Consider the following 25,948-nt stretch of genomic DNA (forward strand, 5'->3'; position numbering starts at 1 on the left):
ATCATATAATTATTTGCTCTCGCAGAGATCATATCTGTGCGTTTTTTTTTTCTACACTCATTACAAATTCGAGCGAACGTTTAGCCCCGAGGAGAATGCTGTGCGGTCAGAAAGCCTTTAATTGCTAATAATGCAACATAATTATCACTTTCAACAAGAGTTGTGCCCGACCTCGGCTGCTAGGGCCTCCCGCGTAGGTTTTATGTTTGAAACGGTGCACGGTGAGCCGCATCACAACGAGCAACAGCCTGGACTGTAAATGATCAATTCATTCGCTCCTTTGTTGGTTGAAATCATTCATCGGGCTAAATGATGTGCAAAGGAAAACCTCGCAGGGGGCCTTTGAGTTTCTGCAACACACGAGCAGAAACAACGTCGGCGGAGGGGAGCTTCGATACGACCTCGACCGTTCAGGTCACGGGACTTTACAGAGTCTGGGGATCTCAGAATAAATGGGCCGCCGTCCCGGAGCCGTCCCCTGGGAGCCTCGCTGAGTTGTGGGATCGGGCGTCCACTTTGACCCCGTTCGGATTGGACGTTTTCCCCTCTCGCGACCGGGTCGCCCCGCATCAGCCGTCTGATTGATACAAATGAGTTACCGTAAAACGCATTACGTCCGATGTTATGAAGACGTGAAACCCAATAAATAACGCCGGCCATCATCGCCGAACTTATTTATGTTTCCATTCATGATCGCTGACGTTGTCGCGAGCCCTGTCGTGGTAACACGCTCCCTTCATATCTGGCCGCCTCTAAAAGGGGACACAAGCGTGCGCGGCGTGCACCGCGCAGCATGCACCGCCCCGCGTAACGGGGAAACTCATTGCACCGCAGTATCAATATCTGAAGCTGCGGCTATTTGCAATGCAATTAAAACTCAATTTTCAAAGCACATTGCTGAGGGTGATAAATGGGCCAGTAATCCCTTAATTGTTCTCTCTTCTGCAGAATCACAGGGATGTTGTGTCATTAGAGACAGAGGAACGGGGAGTAAATAAAAGGGGTGTGCAAATTTTTAGTTTTGTTTTATTTTAAAGGGAGGTATTCATTTCATTATCACTGATATATTGAGGGAAAAGGTTACTGGGTTTTAGCCCCTGGAGAAACAGAGAGAGGCTGTTGAACTTTTCTTCTCCTCCATCTTCGTGGGCCAACCGTGCCCCGCTTTCTGCCTTGCAGGTACACGAGTGTGTTTGTGTGAGATTGCACAGTGACAATTGAAGGCCGCGGGTGAGAAGGAGAACTTCTGGGGGTGGGGGCGAGGCGTTCAGTGGAAAAGACAAAGAAAAAGACTCAAAGAAAGAAACAAAGCTCCTCCGTGAATCCAAAGGGTCTCCGGACCATCCATCCATCCATCCATCCATCCATCCATCCATCCATCCATCCATCCATCCATCCATCCATCCATCCATCCATCCATCCATTGATCCCTTCACGGTTTGGTTGTTATTGACAAGCTTAATGCACTCTCATTTAGTTTGGTCATTTGAGGCTTATAATTCAACATCCCATCAAGTCTGACCACCAGAAACGGCTGCAATCTGGACTTCAGATCAGCTCCCCCACAGCCCACGTCTCTCTCTCTCTCTCTCTCTCTCTCTCTCTCTCTCTCTCTCTCTCTCTCTCTCTCCATCCCTCCCTCCCTCTCAGTCGCGGAGAGCTCTGCAGCTGGGCTGCACCCCGATGAACCCCGGTGTTGCACCGAGAGCGACCGCTGGATTTCCACCGGAAGACAACCTTCAGCCCCCAGCAGAACATATGAATCTGGCCAGAGAGAGGCTTTTCTAGAGGAGTTGGGCAAAAAGAAAAAGAAAAAGAAAAAGAAAAAGGATGGAGAAAATGAAAATGGCACATGGGCTGCTTCTGCTCGCACTGTGGCTGTGTGACAGATCGTCCGCAGGATTTCCCAATCAGATTAATATCGGTAAGTGCTTACTGTGTTTTCATATATTTTCATTAATTTTATTTATTATTTTTTTTAGTTTGGCGCGGATAGATCGGACGCAAGGCTGCGGACGCGGCGGCGATGTGAGATCGGAGCTTTGCGCAGTCGGACGGACTTAACTTGTCTTTATCCGTGCACAAACGCTGCATGCCCGGGGGAGGGAGAACAAAAAAAAAAATAGGAAACAAAAGAAAATGTGAAAAATAAATCTGCGGATGATGAATCTGTCTTAATGCATCGGTGGAAAGAGGGGGAGAAAAAAAAAAAGAAAAGGCAGGGAGGACGAAGTGAGAGAAGCGCGCCGGCCACCTTCATCTCAAGTCCCAACGAGGGTCCATTCCGGTTCTCAGCAGCTGATAGTTATCATTCTCCAGCGCTACATCTCCTCTTTTAGTGAAATAAAAACACGAGGGAGCACGGAGCGTGATGTTGCCTCGCATGTCTTGCAGGGGGACTCTTCATGCGATCCACGGTGCAGGAGCACAGCGCCTTCAGGTTCGCCGTCCAACTCTACAACACCAACCAAAACACCACGGAGAAACCTTTCCACCTCAACTACAATGTCGACAACCTGGAGTCCTCCAACAGCTTCTCGGTCACCCACGCGTGTAAGTGTGTGTGTGTGTGTTGCGTGTCCACCCCCCCCCCCCCCCCCCCCCCCCATCACTAACGTCCAAGTAGAATCACTAATGTCAGACTTCCAGGGAAACAGGCACGTCCATCAACTTAGAATATACTTTATAAACATGTAATATGCAGCTTCTAAAAAGAAATCTTCATTCTGCGTGAGAGCGGAGACGCCGTTTCCCTTTTTCAAATGTTTTTTTTTTCTCTTAAAGATTCTCTGACGGTGATGAGATGCTGTGCACATTGCGGCCTTGAGAGGCGGTCAGGGGCTGCAGGAGGGGGGGTTGGTGTTCACAGTACGGGCCGCACCGCAATGAAAATACTAGATTTTAAAATCCGGAGCGGGCTAAATGCAAAGGAGGATGTTCATTTCCTCACACACACACACACACACACACACACACGCAGGAAAATTCTCCACGTTGCATTTTTTTATTTCACCCCGAGCTTCTTTACGAGCTCTATTATGTGGTAATGTTCATCCTCGTGCCACCGCTGCACAGAGCCGCTTTGATTTGCGGCCGATCCAACAAATAAGCTCTTTTTTTTTTTCCCTTTTACCCCCTCTCGGTTCCTCCCAGACGGACGGCGCGGGGAAAGAAAGAATCAAAAAAAATGACATTTTGTTTTAAAAATGATGGATTTTCGGTTTGGCCTGAACGGCAGACTTCGCAGACAGACGGCTCTTTTTCTGACTGGCGCGATTGAATCCTCGTAACACCTCCCCAACCCCGACCCCGACCCCCCCCCTCCCCCGTGTTACACCGTCATAATGGCCCCACTGACTCTCCATGCGCCGGAGCCCCTCCGCCCGCTCCATCCTTTGACTCGCCGCGTGTTACAGAGCATCTCCCCCAGCATTGCAGAGTCAGCTCATTAGCACCCAGCCCTCATAGCACCTCACTGTGCTGTCATTGGGTGAAAGGGGAAAAAAATCCATAGCTCCCCGACCAACGCCAGCAAATGAGTCGGGCTCAGATCTGCAGAAGAGGTGGGTCTGAGCGGCGAGGGAGACGAAACGGAGCGTCGTATCGGAGGCGGCAGAAGCCGCCGGGATCCTAACGAAGGCATTCACAAGAAACAATAAGCAAATGAGAGTGAATAAATAATAGATAGCGCCATGCAATTTCACGCATGTTGAAGAGGAACGGAACCATAGGACGAAAAGTCTTGATATCGGGATCTAATTAAATTCAGGGGCAGACAGAGCTTTGGCGAGAGGAAGGAGTTCCTGTGGGAGCCGTGGCCCCGTTTCTTCTTTCTTACTTTTTTTTTTTTTTTTCACTGCCATGTCAAAGCGCCCTCATGGAGCGCGGCGTCTCAGGGCTGCTGTAAACTTTAGACACCGTGACGTTTCACCGCGAAGGATTTCAAATATATTAAATATTTATCTTTTAGCCTGGTCGTCCGGTTTCCGACCCACAGTCTAAAAAAACCATGCAGGAGCCCAGACGCGTGATTGGTCGGATGTCGACCTGCTAGCGACCCCCGCCTCTCGTCCAATGACGGCCGGGATCGGCTCCGACCCCACCTTGACCCCGAATGCGGGACGAGCTGCGGTGACAAATGGATAAATTGATCCTTCAGTTGTGGGGTAAAAAAAAGGAACAATTGTGAAATTTCCCTGAAAAAATTAACGGGAGCCTCTTATTTTTCACGTAGTAACAATCACAACTGCGCCGAATCCTAAGCCGGCTGCATTTTATCAACATAAAATGAATTTGCACGAGAAGCCCTCGTCTTAGTTGTATCAACAAAACTGTCCCGGAAAAGCGTCGACGCGCGTATTTTTTTAGTTTTTTCCGAAGTTATTCATGTGATACATAATCTGAGACAAGCTGAGCCCCCCAGAACTGCAAACGGCTCACGCTGAGCTCACAACGGTCACATTGTCGCCACCCGAAACAGCGACGGCGGAAAGAGATGACTGACATTAAATATCACTTATCTGCTGACTTCCGGGCCTTTGGAGGCTCGGCCTCCGGCGAGCCCGAGACCTCACGTGCCGCGGAGTTTTAGATTTGTTTGCAGATTTGTCGGCGTGTTGTTTGTTCTGCGAGTTGTCACAGTTATTTATTTCCTTTGTCATCAAAAGCTTGATGTGGATGACTCAGGCCTTTATCAGCAGTAGCATACATCTATTTTACGAGGGGGAGGCTCGGCGTAGATTTTACAAACACGCCATTTATGTGGAGTAAATCAGATTTGAGGCGAACTATGTTTCAGGATTTACCAATACCGGATCTGCTGTCAGAGTCGCCGCAGCGACGACGGGTGCTTTATTCTGCTGTTTTAAATTTTTTCTCGTGAGTTCTCAGGGACATGGTCTCACATCCCTAGGTTTTAACTGTCCCTCCATTATTAAAAAAAAATTAATGAATATTAAAAAAAAAAAAAAAACAGGGAGATGCGCTTACAGTAAGAAGCTTAAAACTTGCAGTAAATTGGTTTCCCTCTCTGAAAGAAAGAAAGTATGAAAATTCTTACATATAATTAAGTGCAAGGAGACTTTTCTTTCAAGTCAGTTTAAAAGCATTTGGCGATTAATTGAATTAGTGACCGGCAGCAAACAAATAGGTGGCTTTAGTTATCCTGAAGGCGCAGCTTTGTACTACAGGGCCACGGAGCACACTTTGGTGGCAAGACTGTTTCTGCTTTGAAGTGGCATCAGAAATTCTGAAATATGTAATTACCGGCGCGGCTTCCATAATAGCTGTGAAAGCGGAGAGTCAGGTACGCTGGCAGAGCAGGCAGGGATGGTTCAAAGCAGAGGGGTCGGATTGTGAGAAAGCCGAGAGGACGGCGTTTATGTTCACGGTGGTCACGACTTGCTAACTTAATGGCAACATCATCCTTCTTCTTTTTTTTTTTTTTTTTTCCTGTTTACTCTTCTTCTTCCTTCACCTGAGGCAAAAACACATCAAACCCTGCCCCCCCCCCACCCCCCCACCCCGCCGCCAGTCCGTGCTACGCTATTTATTAGATTACCCGCCTTGATTTCTGTTAAAGGCAAATTTCGCAATGCTTGACTTTTGAATCTCATTTCCGCGTTCCCCATTCCTTATTCTGTCATTACGCTAATGGTCTGTGTCCTCTCTGCCAGACTTCTTTCATGTGGCCACTTCTACTCCGATCAATCCTCCGCCCTCCGAAAGCAGTCGCGGTAGAAGCAGATGTTTTTTGGCCCCATTATTATATTTTTTTTCCAAGTTGGTGTTAGCTTCTTTGTGGGCCGTGGCTGTTCCCGGATTAGAGCCCCAATTCAAGAAGAAATAAAAGCTACCTTGTTGGCATTCATCTTTTTTTTTTACCGCGAGGGAGAAAAGACAGCAATATGGTAGTGTTAATATATTAAAAAGGAGTTTAGCATGTCGCTCAGCAGGTGCGGCCCAGTTAAGATGGAATGATGGCGTCGGGTAGCAATATTCAAATTAATTGTTGCACCGCACGTCTTCATGCAGAAATCTTTGGCAATTTTTTTTGCAAGTGACAAAATCTATTTTTGAATAATATATAAAATATAGACAACAAAAATAAGCATGCTCATGCTCTGTGCTGCGGGGGTTGCCGACACCGGTCTTAGCTGCCATTGGCCGAGAGGCGGGGTTCACCCCGGACCGTTCGCCAGTTGCTGACGGGGCCACATATACGGACAAAGATACAGTTTGCTATCATTTCGCACGTCATATAAAGAAAAACGACCTTCACGCTTCCATTCAACCGCCATGTAGAGACAAACAAGCATTCAATATCTCATTCACTCGTCAGGTAGAGACAAACAACCATTCAGTCTCAATACATACTGTATACTTCTAAATACAATTGAAAGCAAAGCAGACGTTAAAGTTGGCTTTCACCAGCCGCTTCCCATTTGAAAGTTTTTTTTTTATTTTTATTTCAGTTAACTCTTTTTTTCTTCCTATTAGGATCTGTGGTTTGTCCAGAATCACGAGATGCACGAGTTCACGAATACCACGGCAATGCTATTGAATTGTCACGGTCATCCAGAAACACATACTATGGGATAGAAGACTATCAGCCAGAATGAAAAGAAAGATGTACGAGATGATTTTGCACGGTATAGAAACAGTGACAAGGACAAAAAGACAGGAGGCAGAGCTGGAGGCAACAGAGATGAAGATGTTGAGGTTCTTTTTGGGAGTGACCAGGATGGAGAGGATCAGGAATGAGTCCATCAGAGGGACGACACATGTTAGATATTTTGGAGAGAAGGTCAGAGAAGCCAGACTGAGATGCCAGACATAGTCAATATATTGGTAGACGGATGCTGGAATTGGAGCTGCCAGGCAGGAGGTCTGGAAGAAGACCAAAGAGAAGATTTATGGACGTCATGAGAGAGGATATGAAGGTAGTCGGTGAGAGAGGAGTTAACAGAGAATAGGGTTAGATGGAGAAGGTTGATTCGCTGTGGCGACCCCTGAAGGGAAGAGCTGAAAGGAAAAGAAGAAGATTCAGAGACACGCTACTCTGGTTTTTCTCTCGCCACAACAGATCCTTAGAAGCAACTTCATTACTGACCTTTACACCCACTTGAGGAGTGTGAGCGCCGCACATGTTGCCCAGAAACACCAACAGTTTCCTCACACCGGCGGCCCACACACTGACTGAACGCATGTGGCAAATGGCATATGCTGTCGAGCACGGACTCAAGAGCCCTTACCGAATCTTAGCGTGCATTGTTGGTCATAGCTTTTTATTTTTCATTCTCAGTGTGCAAAAGGAAGGCACGCACACCCGACTGAGAGACGTGCTTCCGCCGTGCACGGCCTGTCAGCGACGGGCTGTGGTCAAGAGCGGCTCCTCGTGTGATCGTAGTAGCGCCGCTCTTGTCTTTTCATGCGGTAACTCAGCTTGAAAGGTGTGACCAAACAAACATGGCAGGCATAGCTCGGGAAAAAGAGATGAAACTTATTTCGGGGGGATAGAGATGAGGACGTCAGGAAGGGAAAGCTGAAGTTTAAGAATATGATTTAATCTTATTTTAGGGGCTCAAGGCCTTAAAGAGTTTATCTGTGCAAAATAGGACTTCTCCTGTCTCGTGGGTTCGACTGTGAAACATTAGCACAGTCCAAGGCATAGATAGTGATTTTTTTTTTTTTTTTTTTTTATGGACAAATGGGCACGTGCATGTGAATATCTGCAAGTGCACGTCGCACAACCCTGCACCTTCATCGGCGTAACATCACGCATCGAGGAAGTAGGTGCGTGCCGTCACACACGCCCCGACATACCCGACCCCTCGGCACCCTCAGCGAGCTAATGGGCTATTTTGGCAAACCAATTACATTTTTCAATCAAGGTAAAAAAAAAAAAAAAAAAGAAAGAAAATCCCGGTGAAATTATTGCCAATCCTGTCTCTGTGTGCAAAGAGCCGGAATCATTTTGGAATATGCAGAGTAATTCAGTGCCGGGTGTGTTTCAGAGGCACTGTGACTGCAGCAGTATCTCTGGAGGAAAGATGAACATGATGTCCTGATTTTGAGGACAGCAGGCCAGGCAGAAAGTCTCAGGGGCCTGTTGAGGTGGCTCGATGCAGGCCTCAGTCAGATGACTCTTATAGCGGCAGCTCCGGATGAGGTTAAATGCTGTGGGAAATGCAGGACCTCTGTGAGGGAAGCAGGTTGTAAGGGGGAAAAAATGGGAAATTGCCCAGTTTGGATTGTAAATAATGAGGCAGGATTCTTCAGTTGGTTTACATGTCAGCTGATACTCATCCTGGTGCAACGCAGGCGCCACGGATCTGATAGTCACTGATACATTTTGATGCCATCAACATTAAAAAAAAAAAAAACTCAAATCTTCTCTTAATCAACCTCAAGGTGCGCTTGCCAAAGCAACATCTCACACTGGCACTGACACGATGCCAGAGAGCTGATCCGGTCGCGGTTTCCACTCTGTGATGACACGACTCTCGGTGCGTGCACGCTGTAACCTCCCTGTTTCAGTAGATCTCTTGGTTCCGTCGTGATGTTTTTAAAAGCCGGAACTCACATTACTGGGTTACAGACCGAAAGAAGGGGAATTTAAAACCCGGCCCCCCGTCTCTTCGTGCGGATTATGTTTATTATTTGATTAAATATGTTAGTTTATTTAAAATTCGGAGCTGAGAGGAATAGCTAAGATAAGCATTTATCTTTTGAATGAATTAAAAATAAATCAATAATATGGAAAACACTAGACGCTGTAACAATAAGCTATGATCACCACATTTTCGGAGTGCCACGGATAGACATTACCGGACACGTCGCAGGCAGGATGCCAAACGCTCACCTAGAGTCGACATAATTCAGTCGCCGAGATTCAGTCTCGAATACAGAGATAAAAATAATAAATATAATTGGGAATTTTTCGGGCCCCCCAAACCCGACTCAATATGACTTTACTTTAGCTAAACAAAATGAGAAATCCATTAAAATATCATGGCGCTACGACAGACGCTGTACCATGGAAGGAAACTACATGATTTACTGATAGATAGCTCTGATTGATTAGCATTAACAAGCATGTTTATAAAATATTCTCGAAGTCTCGATGGCGGTGTGAACACCGCTCACGACGTTTGTAACGTCCGCGTCGGATGAAAGATTTTTCAGCAGCACAATCGCCGAGGCTCGGAGAGTCTCGAAGAGCAAATCTCCGACGGGAGCGTTATTTTGACCCAATTTTCCGGCCATGAGATGCCCTGCACTGTATTTATTTATATGTTTAAAGTCAGGCAGAGGGCTGAGTCTGTAATGAGATTCAGAATAGAAAATATACAGTGCACTCACAGGCAGATTCAACACAATGAATTTTTAAACAGAATATCAAAAGATCCTCTTAAACCCAACCTGAGGAGAAGTGGTACTGTCAGCGTAATATTTGTCTTGGAATCAATGAATCTGGCAGATGTTGTTTGATAAAACAACAGCTCTCCTCCCTCACAGCAGTGTTTGCTTCCGATCTCCGCGTATCCTCCACAAACACCGGGCATTTGGCCATTTTGGAATCCCTGGAATATGAGAGGCATGTACTGTTTTGACTCGGAAGATCGGTAAGCGGCGGCTCAAATCGGAGATTCTCCAACGCTATCTCTCATCTTGACGGCGAGCTATCCTTTTGCGTCGTCGTTTATGTTTGGGTCATTGTGCTCTTTGGGTTTCCTATTGATTTTCCCTTATCAATTTACTCAATTCTGTGGGGCAAAATGGGATAAACAGCAAGAAGGAAGCGGGATTAAGTTCAAATGATTATAGATGGACTGTCACAGCAGCCTGAAGATACCGCCACCTAACAAGCCACAATTATTATTGTGGACAAAGCCGACATGGAGCCATTATAAACACTAAAAAAGGCTATGTGCTTTTGATAAAATGCTGAGTGCAGCAATTTAAAAAGTGCTCATAATGTATCATACATGAAAGCTTTAACACTGATAACAATAAAATGGTCACCACTATAAAAAATGATTTAGTCCACCATTGAATAAAATGCATTATAGATACGGATATATAGATATATATATACACGTGATTTATATATATGATTATTAAAGCAAGTAGATTTGAAAATAAAGTGTGTTCCACTGATGCACTCATGGCGAATACGGGAACGCGAGGCGTAGATCATGGCCCTTTTTTGAGATGCGGCGTGACGGCCCATCTTTTTTCCCCCCACATGCGCTCGCCGCTATTCAAATAATAGTGTGGTTTATGAACTATAAGTCAACAATAGCAAGGTAAGCCTGTGCTCCCTTATTGAAGATGATATCAGTGCTGCGTTGTAATGAATAGAGGACCTGACTGACCAAATAAAAAACAGTGATAAACACCGCGGGGGGAGCAGCACATGCGTAAACACACAACGCCTTTGCGGTGGATTAAATACATTTGTGGCTACGCCTTTTGTAAGCGCAAAATGTTTGCGATAAGAAAAAGTCGCTACATGTGGCGCATTTTAAATTAAAAAAAAAAGGGCCAGGGCCGAGCCGCTATTGGAGCCATTCATCTCAGGTGCATCGGGGATTTGTCTGCCAGCCGCCGAGCTCCATGTGGCTGCTTTCCATTTTGTTTGCTCAATGAGTGAAAGTGCTCAAGGAAAGTGGGGTAGCTGTTTTGTGGCAGAGATAATTTTTCATTTCAAGATGTCATTAACCCTTGTGTAGCAGCCACCGCGAGCTGTGAAAGGATGCGAAAGGAAGGGCTTTTAGTGACTTTTTACTCGTAACGATCCGCGATACCGCAGTCGGTATTTTTTTATTCCTACCCTCCCTCTGGTCTTTCTCATTTCTCGCTCGCACTCGCTTTCTCTCACCCCCTTTGTATATATTTAATCTCGCCCACAAAGCCCATTACATCTATGTTCCCATAGCCATTGCAGTCAGCTCGCTATTGGCCATTCACCAGACTCCCTGACAATACCGTTAATAACTGAATCAGTAATCCTCTACTTTAGTTGGAACAGCATCCCACCTCGTCTGAAGTTGCCGGTCTGGATTTAAAGGGTTCAAACTAAAAAGGGGAGCACTGTGGTCCGCTTCAATGGGAGCTGCTGACTACACTGTCCTCACCAAGGTCAAACAGTTTGTGAAATTGTGTTCGTCCACTTTAGCTGAGCTGTTTCCCCTTGCATGTGTGTGTGTCTGTGTGTGTGTTGGGGGGGGGGGGGGGGGTTGAAGAATAATTTCTGAGCTAAAGACAGTCAAGAAGGAGGAGGACATGCAGCGGTGTTGTGTTGAATACAAAGCATTAACAGGGAGTGTCACAATGTGCTCTCTCCCACCTAGTAAATATTGGATCACAGTGCTTCCAGCTTCCAGTCCCGATGAAATATTGACGCATTCTATCACCTTGATCTGCACATTTCTGCCTTGTTTCAAGAGACAGTCCCTCGCAGAGCCCTCCCAAAGCTGCATGTCTGTGCAGAAACAAGGGCTCCATCATAACTGATTGCTTGTGACAGTTCACAGTCGCCGGGCCAGTGAAGCATCATAACCTTGTGAAACTAGTGTATGGGCACTCTAGCATACAGGGTGAAGGAGAGAAGAAAGATACATTAGCATATTCCTTGCAGTGATACCGACATGCAAATAAGACGTACACTGCGATGAACAGCATCGGCGGTTAATATTAAAGGTATCTTATGTAATCACAGACATAATGCGGGCCAACACCTCCGGAGACAAGGGTGAATTTATGGATAATTACGACAACAGTGATTGCGGCTGACAAACGGAGACCACAGCAACATCAGGAGGGATCTGTTGATGAGTAGCGCTGATGACTGAAACAGAAATATCTTCTGGCAGGCCTGAGGAACAGACCCAAATCACTCACACTGTGTTGTTACCATAACTAAAACGAATATATCTCAGTGTGTTCAGTGATTCAGAGAGGAGGCAGCAGTGTCGTTAAACACGCGCACGCGATGCAGAGAGAGCCATAATCACATGACGATTGTCCCTTTTGGGCAGAAACGCTGGTCACCGGGTAGAAAATAGGGGCCGGGTTTATACCGCGTTACCCTTCATCACGGCAGCTTTTATTTTGTGTCGGACTTACGGCGCAGGAGAGCGGGAGGGTAGGAAGGGGCTGGGGGGGGGGAGTCTTGGTAGGACGTGCAAGGGGGTCAGAACGTGACCGGGGCACCGTCAAACGTGACACAGGTTACTTTCACCGCATCCGCGTCCAAAATCTTGTTTTCTCCGGTAAGATCAGTTGCGGTGTCAATGCTGTGCTTTGTGCGAATCCCTTGTATGAACAGCATTCCTTCTGCAGTGTTGGTTTGGCCCTAGCATGTGTGTGTGTGTGTGTCATACATTTAGTTTCACCCCTGCAGTTTGGGAACTGGGACCTGAAACACTCAAGGATCCTGATCTCGGAGATTGTTGCTATCGCGTTCCTCGGCTCGTTCTGTTGTTTGAACCCTGCTCTTAATGAGCTGATGCATACGAAAGCACAAAAAGTGTGACAACACTTTACATAATTCTTTGCCCAACTCTCTTGTCCGCAGTGCTCACTACACCCATGAGTGAAAATTAAGTGAACATGATGTGCTCATTCAAGCATGACCCGCCTCTGTTTCTCCCTTCAATGGTTAATTCGGGGAGCGTTGTTGTGTGGCTCTCGCCATTTCACACATGGCTACGTAAAACCTGTGGGCGGTCGCTCCCGGCCCACTATCTGTGCTTGTGAGTCCATGCATGACTGTGTGATGAAATATTGAAGTGTTCCATCACTGACCATTGGGTAGCCCCCGTCATGATTCCCGCCCCCCCTTCCTCTTTTTCCGAAAATCTTCCTCCCTATTGGTCTGGGTGGCGTGACTTTATTTTCGGTGGCAATCAGAAAGGCAACCTCATCTGGACCTGTGACAGAGCTAATCCATCGCAGCTGCAGAATGAAAAAGGCTGTTTGGAGTGAATCCATTCCTAAGGCCTCAGCGGAAAGCTTTTCTCAGATGTCGGTGCCCTTTGCTGCTGTGACAGTGCTAGAATGTGATGAAAAGGGACTTGGGAGAGTTCAGTGGCTTAGCTATGTTTATGAGAGAGGGGAATTGTGAGCGAAAAGGCACAGAACTGAAGATGGAAAGATGAAGTGACCGACCACGGCGCCTCCCTTTGCTGTCGAGTGCGTGCGTGCGAGTGCAAGTAGATACCAAACCCGCGACCACTTGATCTCTCCATTTATTCTCCGATACGCCACAGTTTCCGTCTTCCAAGTACCTTGCCTCCATCCGGTGTTCGACCACGATTACATTGGTGATCATACATATCGGTGTATGAAGGTGGAACCCTCATTTAATGCCAAACCCCCCTTTTCTGCCTCACAAAACATTAATAGATAAATAAAAAATGTTTTTTCAAAGACCAAAACTCTGGATAGCTGTGACACAGCAGTTTGATATTTTTTAGTCTTAGATTGTTTTAGGAAAAACTCAGGGATATAAAGCAGCAAATGTCTTTACACCCTATCCATCTATCTATATCTATCTATCTATCTATCTATCTATCTATCTATCTATCTATCTATCTATCTATCTGGAAAGATTGTGTGAAAAAATGAAAAATTTGAAATGATTTTTTTTTTCATTGCGTTATTGATTAATTGATTGTGTTATTCATTCATTCTTTAAAGGTTTTTGTCTCAGTCTAAGATTGTTTTTAGGAGAAACTCAGGGATATAAAGCAGCAAATGTCTTTACACTCTATCTATCCATCCATCCATCCATCCATCCATCCATCCATCCATCCATCCATCCATCCATCCATCCATCCATCCATCCATCCATCCATCCATCTATCTATCTATCTATCTATCTATCTATCTATCTATCTATCTATCTATCTATCTATCTATCTATCTATCTCGACAGATTGTGTGAAAAATGACACTTCATGGTGTTAAAGTGTCAGCCGGCTATAAAAAGGCAGTCTTACCGTCAATGTTTTTCTGTTTGTTTTGTTTAAACTAAACCGCATGGTAAATAGCTGCCATTTCCTCATTTGTACTTCTGCACGAGGCCTCCGGGGGTGTCAGCCAGTGACACGAACCGATGCAACCGCATGAGAGCAAGGATGACTTCTAGCATTGTCGGTAATGCTCCTAGTGCTCGTCCTTCCCACACAGGGGATTGTCAAGAGCATAATCACAGTTCACTCATTTATGTTTGCAAGAGAGACACATGAGAGGCGAGTAAATCGATATGCTGGTTGCAGCGCTGCAACGGAATACCATTTTAGCAGTTTTATGTAGTAGATAAGATGAATATGAGGCAGGCTGTCCGTGTTGATATTGTAGCGGCGCACCGGAAATAAATCAATATAGGAGCCCTGTGCTAGACTGGTGCTGCCCAGAATAGGAATCAAAATATTATAGCAAGAAGTTGTGCTTCACACAATATGTACTGCTTTTTTAGACATTTTTAGAATTGGAAATAATTTGTCTGCTGTTGTTGAAGCTGAAGCTTTCTTTGAAGTAGTAGAACACTGAATTGCTTTTGTTAAGCTTTACAAAAAAGTGGAGGGTCCTTTGCAACTCATTTTGTTTTCGCCATTGCATGGGGCCGTTTTACAAAAACGTATTTAGTTTTGTATTTGAATTTCTGCACGTTAGCGCAGTGTTAGCGCAGACCGCGACATCAATCGCAAACCGTGCATGATACACCCAGGTATAGATATTTTCATACCTGAATTACATCTATTACAATTGTTATGGGTAATGACTACTTATATTTATACTAGTACTGGTGGCGCTGAGTACTGCACAGGTTACCAATGGCTACTTTGGGTAGCTTTTGACCTCAGCTCTGTCAACTTGAACCCTGAAACCAACAATGCAAAATCTGACATGAATGTGTTCATCCCAATTTAAAGCCAGTATTTTGATCCCCCAAATAAATATGGCTATTTTCTTTTTCTCCTCATCGATCCACGGTTATTTGATGTCAGTTTAGCGGTTGTTGCTCTTTTAGGTTCGGTTTTCACAATCAAATCTGCTTTTCCCCAGCCGGGTTCCACCTGAGAATTAAACCTGTTTTTTCTCACTTTTGATTTGAACTGATTTGAGCGAGATGCGGCGACGCACGGTTCGATGCTAACGTGCCGGACAAAAGCTGTGCGCTCGAACAGAGGTTTGAGAAAGAAACGTTCTAGGTTGGGTTGCCTTCCCTAATTGGATAACAGAGATGCATTTGCTTCACTTGTTCCAGTGTTGGGAGCCCGGGAGAAGAACGCAGATTCACTTTCTTCTCGGGACGTTGTACTACATATTGTCCTACCGCCCATTAGTGTTGCTACTTCCTTTTCTAAGCTATTAGGTACTTTATGCATGGCAAGATATATAATTTGAATAGAGCTCTTCCGTAGAGAAATGCTTGTTAAAAAAAAAAAAATCTTCAGGGTTTTTTCTCAGAGTAAATCTCTTTAGTCCTAGACTGGGTCGTGGCAGAATTAAATATTTAGATGTAATGAATATGCTTGTTGACTAAAGAGTTTTATTGGAGTTGTAGGGTGCCATTAATCTGCATAGTTTAATTTTGCACACACTGTTGGCTGACGATTAGGCCATGTTGCATATAGATACGTACACCAACATATAAAAGAGGACTATATTTACACGAGCATTATCAAGTCCGAAAGGGTTGAGGATTGCGAAGGTGGCCGGTTACTCGACAGCAGAGCCCACATTCGACGAATAAACATTTCAAAGTTGCTTAATTAACGTTCAGGAAATCAGAGCCTGCATTACCGGTCTAAACATTGAAAATAAATAACCATGAAGTGTTGCCGCTAAGGCTTTATGACTGATTGTATTACCCTACGTGCGGCCCTGTGATCAATTGGCGACTGCACAATGAGTTGTATAGGGAATAAATTAACAAATTATGTGATTCAAAACAAGAATCGAAGGTTGTTGTCCTAACTTTACATCAGAGAACCATTCGATCGGCCAAAGCAGGTCCAACGCCCGGCACCACGATATCCTGTATCTTCAAGCTTCCCAAAAGATCCGAAAGCAGTGGTCATCACAGCGCAAAACACGTCAACACGGCTGACAAGTTTCATTTTCATGATTATTCTTCGTGTCAAAGAACCCATTGGACCATCAAGAATTACCAACAATTTTCAAATCACTAAAGCAAGACTGTTTAGCCGCCATACCAACTCGTGTCTTTTCTTTCACTCTTAAGTAAGTGCGGGATTTGACCCAGTAACTGCTCCACCTTAGAGCGCCAGTCATGGCTGCAGAGCTGGTTTTAATGTATAATGCATCTTAAAAATTCCCCTTGCTGCCAACTCTCATAAACACAGATATGACGTCTGCAGGTGTTATTCGAGCGGTTGTTTGGATCTTGTAATTCCTCCGACGTCGTGTTTTCTCTCATGGTAGCATTGTTCTCACCACTGATTGTAAACATTCCCTGAACTCAAACCTGTTTGCAAAAAGAGGCGTTAATATTCAACGAGACTGCCCTAATTTACACTCGGTAATTACTTTTTTCAAATGTGAATATACTCGCAGTGCGTCAGAGCCGTCGGAACCTAATTCGACTCCACTGCCCTGCGTCATTGCGACCAGATCAAACTAAATGTCAAATCAGCCCCAAACTCCTCTGAGTGTCTTTATTTTTTTTCTATTTGCTGTCGGTCCTCTGAGAATGAAAGTCTTTTCATCTGAGGTGAGAAAAAAAAAAAACGCTTGCTCTTTTCTTTACAAGTGCCATACAAAGTAGCACTCCGAGGGAAAACTGTTGATTTTTTATGAGACAATGTGCTGTTTAAGGGAAAGTTGAGAGGGACGCGTTCAAGGTTTTTTTTTTAATGCTGAGTCCCCTCAAATGTATAGGATTACAGCCTTCGGTTTCCAATCTCTCTCATCCTCTCACTCTCTGCCGCCGTCAATTTTATCATTCAGGAGGAGAGCACTGTCTCAGCAAGGGCACTAATAAGATGAAAAGTGGTGCTGGACTCCAGATACTTAACCATCCTTGGATTGGGGCTCAGGAGCGGGACTTTTAAGCAATGTCTTCAAGGTTAAAAAAAAACAGACCTATCTCCGGTTCTCTTTGAGTTACCCTTTTTTATTTTTGCTCTGGAGAATGATAAAGAAAGAAAAAAAAAACGATCCTAGAAAAGATGTTTTAAAATTCAAACTTATAATCGGGCTCCATGATGCAAATCCCTTTGTGACTCAAGTGTCTTGCATCGCCACAGGATATTGTGACATATAATTTGATTAGTGAGACCGGTGGCGACAGCGTAGTTAAAATGTGGAGGAACTGTCTTGTAGTCATCTTCTTGTCGGGGCCCCTCGAGACAGGCAGACTCTTGGCTACGTACTTGCATATAAGATGTACACGAGGCCCGAAATACCCCTAAAGGACGGAAACAACTCGTCAGAAAGGATAGTCCTCTGTTACACTGTAAATGAATATGTATATTTGGCATCTTTGCAACCCCATCTTGCAGACAAATGCAAGAGAGATGAAACACCACAAGCGGCTTAACATGCAGGATGGAGGCCTTGTGTCAGTGTATATATAAATATATATGTCAGTGTATCTCTCTCTCTCTCTCTCTACATATATATATATATATATATATATATATATATATATATATGGACTCAACTTATATAATGATCCCCTTGCGGCTTCAAAGCCCTTATTAGCAGATTATATTCACCCATTCACACACACACACACACACACACACACACACACACAATAATGATGGCAGAGCTGCTACGCATTAGGGGGACTCGTTTTTTTTTGCCAAAGGACACTTTGGCATGCAGATAGGAGTTGGGAATTGAACAACCGCCCACCATTTTGAGGGCTGATATATATATATATATATATATACAGAATATTCTACCTATATTTTATACATAGCTTTTCACTTGGGCCTGCAGTGCACTTCAGCTTAAGTTCCTCCCAGGGGGTGGAATTATTATTTTTATAGACAGGAAAAATAAATCAAGTCAACCTGGCGTTGTTCTTAACAGTTTTTTTTTTTAAATCTCATTCTGGAGATGATTGATTTAGAGTTCAGTTTAGTGCAGCTGGATTTTTTTTTTAAAATACAACGCAGACAGAAACCCCCTTCGAGAGTATTTGTATGAACGACGGATAACAGAATCGCGGTATATAGGAAGGCGGCAAAAACAATCAAGAATTTTGACACTGATGGGAAAAAAAACATGCTTGTCTGCAGTTTTTTTTTTGTTGCTTTTGCCCCAGAAAGCCGAGAAACAAGAGAGCATTTCGGTTGCCAGTTATCCCCCCTGCTGTTTCGTATTGGACTCAAAACAACACCTGAAATATCACCACCATTGTTAACCCAGGCGAGTCCGGCTCGCTCGCGCTCCAGTCAAAACGGTCCCAGGCGGGTTCTTAAACCGCTTCTGAAACTTCCATCTTTTTTCTTGAACGCCTTCGCCATGAACAGAACTGATTGGCTAAAACTGATATCCACTAAAGCTGTGAATTACGAGCCACGCGCCACTTCTGACGGCAACAACAGTGAATGTTTGCAGTTGTGGTCAGCGGGCATGTTGAACCGTCTCAATCCTTTTTTTCCCCGAGCACCCGTCCCCTCTGGGGCCTCTTATATGTTGAAGTGATACTGTGTGTTACAACATGTTGGCACACCTTCATTGACCATCCATCCCTATTAAATCCACACACTCCCCCCCCCCCCCCATCCCCTGTCTTCGGTCACCGTGTTCTTTCCCCGCTTCAGTCTCTTCCCTTCCTCCATATTCATCTGCAAAGAGGAGCATGCCTCAGGCCCGCATTGCTGATTGGAGGATTAGTGGTGTGTGAGAGACTTTGTCACCAGCTTTCAGGGAAATCCAATTACAGAATATCATAAGCCTTACATGTTTCATACTCTGCTGAATCCTCCTTAAAAATGCACACAGACATACTCAAAGGGTCAGTGTGTAGCTGCTTCCTTCGACATGAGCGGCGGTGATCTTCTAGAATGTGTGAGGATATCGTGTCTTTTAAAAACATAAACTTAGTCCCGTAGCCTCTGCATCACCCCTGCTTTGCAGCAAATTGTGGAACGCGCTGTCAAAGACGGGACGGCTACTTGTTCTACGAGACGAACCAGGATGTCAGCGGAGGTCTCTCGACATGAAGTAATGGCCGAGGGTGTAATTCTTGAGCCCGCATAAATAGTATTTGTTCCGCATCCGTGTATCAAGAAAGTGACATGCGGGGGACGGGTGTGTGCAATATGAGATTTCTGTCTGTTTCACCCCAGCGCTATCAGGCTGATTCCCCCCGGTGCTCAGCAGACTGTCCAGCCCGACGCCGTTACGCAAACTTTCAAAATTGCCACTATATCTAACATGTAAACAGCGGCCTTGTTCAAACCTGTTGCTCGGCATAATCATTATGTTGCTCAAACAAAAGGCACTGTCAATAAAGAACTCAGAGGTCCCCCCCCCCCCCGTCTCTTCAAACACTGAATGGCGGCGAGACCTTGGAGGTGAAAATATCTGTCAAAGCGAGATGGAGCTGAGAACCATTGCCTCCCGTGGGGATGCTCAGCAGCCACTGTCACTAGTACAGAACGGTATCATCAAGGTGGGAGGTTGACAGGAGAGAGTCGCTATTCGAAAGGCTGCAGAGGGGCGAAGTAACAAACAAACACAAAAAAAAAAAAAGCCAAGGGCAATAGCTGACGGGTGGAGAAGTAATAGTTCATGGACTCAATGTGACCTAAGTAACTGTAATCCCCGGGTCCGATTGTCATCTACGAAGGTGAACCTCCAATATGACAAGCGTCATTATAAAATCTCCCCCGATGGTCAAATCGCTTTACATATGTCTTTTATGCAGGTTATTTTTTATGATAATTACTATGCGAGTATGACTGTGATCGGGGAAAATCTCAACTCAACCCTCTTGCATATTAAAGGTAAGATGTAACGCGATAATATATTCATCTAGGATATTTTTAATTTTTTTGCATTGGAGTGCGAGTGTGCATTTAACTAATGGTTTGTTTCAATGAGCCTGTGGCACGTTTATTTCAATATAGCACTTCTGAAGTCCATATTGGTTGAACACTTCATCATATTAAACGTCGCTGAAGAAAAGATACTGGGATCTAAAATCATTATAAGATATTTTGGCAGCACAAAGAAGCCTATTGGACATTTTTTTTTTTAAAGCAGACAGTTCTAGTTTGCATAAGTAATCCTCACTTGGCTTACTTCAGCGAGCCATATTCAAAGATTCTTATAATCATGTCATATCATGTGAGATCTGAGATTTTAATTTGCTCTCTCTTCTGCTAACACAGCAGAGGTCTGGCCACGTCTTGGCTTTCAACAGATTGGCATTTAGATTTAATTAGCCTTCCATCAAAACACACTGAGGGTGGTTTGGAAAAAGTGGATTTTGTCATGGTTGTATTTCCAGTCAAACTTGCGAAACCTCCAAGAGAAGCAATATAATGATTGGAAAGGGATTTAATTTCCACTAAGATATTGCATTCTGCAACAAAGACATTTTGAATCTCTAAATCATTTAATAGGGTTTTGTTTTTTGACTTAACGCAGAATAGGAACAGGAAACCTATGACTTTTTCTTTTGCATTATCACTTTTGTAAGGTTTCTTCTATTGATTGCTGTTTCCATCCATAAATGCTGTAATTAAATACTTCTGCGTTGGAAGAGGCGTTAAGATTCTACCCATATTTAACCTGGTTAAGCAACTAGATAGTAATGTTCACGTAGAAAGAACCACTGGCTGTTCATGCAGAAATGAAGATACTGAGACGGGCGAAATATTTGTGCAAGCCTGATCGGTATAGTTTCCCAATAAAACATGTCCGCTGAGGCATTGCGCTTTTGAAAATTATGCAAATCACAATTGATTTGAATTTATTATGAGGATTGTTATCTAGATCCTTTCAGGTGGCGTTTGTAAACAACACATATTAAAATAGAGCAAAACGTGTAAGAGACAGCAAATAAATATAGGAGACAACCAAATGCACGAGTTGCGGATGTTAAAAGAAATCGTCAGCGGCACGTGGGAAGCTCCCGGATGCACAGGAGACAAAAACCGCAGCTGTCAAGCTGACGTGCTCACATATAAACCGGATGCACAAACACATTCACAGATAAAGATTAGGTTTGTTTGTTTCTTATGTGGCTCTGGCCGGTTGGTTGATGGAGGGAAAAAAAAAAAAAAAAAAAAAAAATTAAACCTAAAATGTTAAACTTTATTTCAGTTGTAAAATAGCACATTTGGTGAAGTAAATTTGCGACGTTAATTATTTGCACCGAGGGGAATTATATCATAGCCCCTCAGCAAAGGCATAACTAGGATGAACGTTGCGTGTGCATGTGTGCAGGAAGGTACAGAGAGAAAAAAAAAAATGGGTCTATTGCAATTGGACTCCTTACAGCATCCTTTTAACGCTCACGGCAACATTGCAGTTAACTCGTTCTTCGATCTAGCTTTGCCATTTGAGTTAACCGTTTGAATCGCATCACATCATCGTATGACGAGAGCCGGTGCAATCCCCGAGGGCACCGAGAAGCAATCTCCCCCCTCCGACAGCATCCCCCTTTTCAGACCAAGAAGGGCTCGTCCGAATACGGGCTGGTGGAAACTGGATGGAGGAAGGGGACGCCGGCGAAGGGATCTACGAGCACCCGAGGGAAGAAAAGGACGAGGCGAAGGCAGGGAAAAAAAAAAGGAGAGCATGTGGCTGACAGGAGAGACAGTAGAGCCGGGGAGAGAGAAAGAGAGAGAGAGAGAGAACGCAGGTTTTATGAAAAAGAATAGAAACGGCTAAAGAGATAGAATCAGCATTGACATTTTGCTGTTCCCAGCCCGCTTCCCTGGGCTGTGCAAGGCTCTGGCTTTGGGTTGGAAAACAACATGGAAGTTGAAATACTCTGTGCGTATGAAAAAGGTTGTTTTTTTTTTTTTTTTTTTTTATGAATTAGCCTGGAGTGCCTGCAGGACACCACATATCCTTCTGAACTAGAATTCCAGCAGGCCAGCCATCTCAAGTGATGCGTCAGAAACGTAACATCCCCGTAGCACCGCGAGTGTCCTGATTATAGAAGGCAATGAGGGCGGCACACTGTGTGTGTTTGACCAGTGAACTGGAGATGGGATGCATGGTTCCCTGCAGCAGGGAGGGGGAGGAGGAGGAGACGGCACGGTTAGCTGCAGAGGAAGAAAAAAAAAAAAAAAAACGGGGGTGGGGGTGAGATTGAAAGGGTGTCGGGGTGGACTTATATATTTGTTGTTTATATCGGGCCTCATGCAAATTTCCGAAACGACTCGTTGTCGGAGGACCCGACTGTAAATTAGAAATTGTCGACTTTCATCATGACATTCAGAGAATCATTTGATAGCATTTACCGGGGTATTATTTGTTGAGAGTTACTGTAGTGACAGGTTTTACCTCTTTATTTCCACTCAAGGCACATTTATTCTTTTTTCTATTAAATTACTAAGAGGGATTAGATCAATGCCGGGGCTCGCCTCTGCAGCACACTCCAGTACGAGTGCCGAGCACTTGCAGGAGACGTCCAGCATAGCTCTCTGCTCCACTGATGCAGCCGGGTGATAATATGAGTGAAACTATCTGAGAAGGAGAGAAGAGAGGCACTCAGGTGGAGCGAGATACTGCCACATTTGAAGAGGATGTATGCTTTAGGGGATGACCAGATGGCTGGGGCAAAAGACAGGCAACAATAGGAGAGAGGTCAAGACAGTCTTGAGGATAGAAGACGGAAGAGGGAAGCATTGAGGAAAGATGGGCTCAGTGCTGCGTGAACAGAGACATTGCTGAAAGAAACTGTAGGAATAAATGCATATAGAGGCTGGGCTCTTTTTGCCTGCAATGCAGTAATCCAGAACTTTCCATATCTTAAAACCAATGGATAGAGAAAAAAAACAAAAAAAGTTTGGAAAGTGTCCCGTTCTCCACCGCGCTTTAAGGGCCAGAGATAAGAGAAAACGATGCTTTAGTTATTGATTTGTAATCGCTTGCTTTATAAACGTCAGTTCACTGAAAAGTTTGAAAAGCCTCATTTTGCAGTATAAATTTGACTAGATGTCTTACCATTTCATTTCAACACACAGGTCAGTCAATGTATGCTCTTCTTATTTAGTCAGTCACTCTTTTGCCGAGCCGGATGGAAAAATGTGTAATACACTCAAACTTTAAAATGTCTTATTTTGCAGTAAATTGAGTCAGTTTGTACAAAATGTGACCGTTCAAAAAAAAAGCTTTATCATGCATTGTTGAATGTGTCTATTAATGTTTCAATTTTAAAGAACTATAGTCTCATTTCTTCCATCTGTCTACGGCAGCTGCATTGTGGTAAGAGCTTCAATGTCTTTGTCTCCAAATACTGGATGATGGCAATTTTAATTGTCCTCCCATTGTGTGTTATAAATGGTGCTTGTAGCAAGCCGGCTGAAGAAATGGTCGTTTCTAATATGCTGAACTAGCGTTTTAGTCAAGTCATCATCAGCAACACTGCTTGCTTCATGTGAGCAGTCGTGATTTTTTTTTTTTAAACCCCTCCAGTCGATGTAAACACCCTCGAAGCCCCAATATGCAGTGTAGCTTGTTAGAAGATAAGAGTGAGAGAACAAAAGGTTTCTGTGTGGCAACAGTTTCATTGAAAATCAATAACACCATTTCCATTAATTGTATCTACTGCTACAGTAGCCGTGGCGTCGCCGCGTGCAGCTCTGAAAGCAGCCCCGCCGTCACATGACCCGTCAAAAATGATGCTCATGCGGCCAGACGCGGGGGAAGCGGCGGGTACGGACGTATCGCCGAAGAAATCGTGCCGATCTCGTGGCATCAGAACGCTCGCCGACGGTCAGAAGTACCCGATGCTGGCAGATGTGACGCGGCGATCCCGGCTGGTGTGTTTCCCCAAGACAGAACACGTCGTTCTTATTTGAAAAAAAAAAATCCCTTTCAGGCGTCCGACTATGAATCTACCGCGGATCACACAATCTCACTATATGAATGGCATCACTCATGCGATAACTGGGACACACAAACCTTTCCGTGGCGATGTCTTATGCGGCTCAGTGCCGCTCCGCAAATGGAGCAGGGTGATAAAACCCAGGGTAAGGATATGGAGTAGAAGTGTATGTGCATAATAAGCAAAGGCCGGCTGAGCAGAAACACCGAAGCTGCCAGACCTGCTCCCAGAGGAGGAGTTCTATGTCAGAACTGGCCCGAATTAAGAAGGAGTGCAGAGAAGTGCGGGCCTTGTCAAGGCCTGGACCTCTTGCTTTCTCCCATTCAGTACGGAGGATTGCGCTGACCCCGCCGCAGTCGCCCGCAGCGATGCTGTCCATCTGTTGATTCGCCGATCAAGAAGTGTCCAGTGTGAGCAGCGTGTACGCCTGCAAGGGCGCTATTACCTGGAGTGAGGTGTCCGCTGCGGGACAGATAGGGAGGGAACGGAATTGGAAAGGATGAGGAAAACGGTGAGATTTCTCACTCGCGTTGTGTTCAAGAGCTACAGATGTGAACACTTGGAATTTTACAAAGGGTTCAAAATGAATTTCCCGGACCGGCAACAAAACAGGTGCGCGCATAAGCGTCCGTTGTGAGTCCTGTGCACGATTTGCACGTCGCCGGATAATGCAAACCGATGAGCGATTCCATCTCAGGGTTAGTTAGATCACATGTGAGACTTTTCACCATGAGCAATATTAAAACAAATACCTGACCTTTGTTTTCTATTCTCTGTAAAATGCCAATTGATAGTCATCAGCCAATCAGGTGTAAGCTTGGATGGAGTCATCTTTTCCAACAATTGGCGCTGATGTATTGAAAGTGTTTACGGACGTTAAGAACGCTTGATTACCCAGCGGGAACCCTCGAGAGTCAATCAGAATAAGTGAACAGCCATTCACGATAGGAGAGGAAAGCAAAACACACCTGTAGCCCTCAATATTAGTTTCCACATTAATAGTTTCTGACTGAACGCAAGCCTGACAGTTAATGCTGTCCCAGTAGAATGTGAGATGAATAGACGGGTAAAAAAAAAAAAGAAAAAAAAAAAACCTGTATTTGCACACTCAGATGCACATTCCCCATGTTGGTTGTTCTAGATTTGTTACAGGAAAAAAAAAAAAAAAAAAAAAAAAAAAAATCAAACGCAGCTGTAACTGACGTCGCGCCTCAATCAAAAACACACACCCTGAATGAGGTCAATAAATGCAAAATTGAAATAACTTTTGAGTCGAGATGGAAGGAGTTGTCATTTTCCGCCCTCTCACAGGAAGATACAGAAGCAGAGACAGCAAGAGCTCACAGCTGCTGCGACTGCTGCACCGAGTCTTTCATTGTGGTTCGGGGGGGGCGGGGTGCTCGGTGGTTGGAGGCTCCTGCTGGGAACTGGAGAACTTTAGTGGCTCACATGACTTTTTTATCCTTGAACTAACACTGTTGTCGCTACAAACGAACTCCTCCGAGGTGGCATGTTTGTTTAAGGTCAAGCAGCACAGATGGAGTCACAGGATCGAGGATTTAAAAAGCACAGGACCGCCTGCATTAAGTCAATGTTAATATTGTATCACAACAAACACGTTCGAGAACATCAGTAACTACAGCAGACTTGCAGTGAAAGGTAATTGAGTTTTTTTTTTTGGATGATAAAAAGCCCTAATTAGTTTTGCAGTAAGTCTTTTTCACATTTCAACAACTAAATTAATTGGAAAGACTCACGATATATTTGTAAAATTAATATGATACCAACTTCACAATTCTAATCATGTCATTTTAGCGGTGTGCTCATTTCCTCTATCCATCTTTTAGCCATATTTTGAAAATATGATTGGAAAATTCCACAATT

General features: G+C 44.5%; 1 protein-coding gene across 3 annotated transcripts in view; it reads left to right on the forward strand.

Annotated features, from left to right (window-relative positions):
• Positions 1 to 1,669: 1,669 nt before the first annotated feature.
• Positions 1,670 to 25,948, forward strand: part of gria3b (glutamate receptor, ionotropic, AMPA 3b) — an 84,203-nt gene continuing 59,924 nt past the window's right edge. For 2 of the 3 annotated variants that reach the window (XR_015109252.1, XM_086178945.1), the window contains exons 1-2: positions 1,671 to 1,924; positions 2,395 to 2,553. Coding sequence is in view for 2 of the 3 variants with exons in the window: in XM_086178945.1 (XP_086035071.1) it covers positions 1,831 to 1,924; positions 2,395 to 2,553 (253 nt within the window). In the remaining variant the exon portion in view is untranslated. Of the gene's footprint in view, positions 1,925 to 2,394; positions 2,554 to 25,948 lie in introns of all 3 variants that reach the window. The other variant, XM_086178946.1, reaches the window with a different exon arrangement.

The sequence above is a fragment of the Fistularia commersonii genome, chromosome 31 (genome assembly GCF_037954325.1).
Source record: "Fistularia commersonii isolate RoL2024-O1a breed Wild chromosome 31, RoL_Fcom_v1.0, whole genome shotgun sequence".
Taxonomy (NCBI): domain Eukaryota; kingdom Metazoa; phylum Chordata; class Actinopteri; order Syngnathiformes; family Fistulariidae; genus Fistularia; species Fistularia commersonii.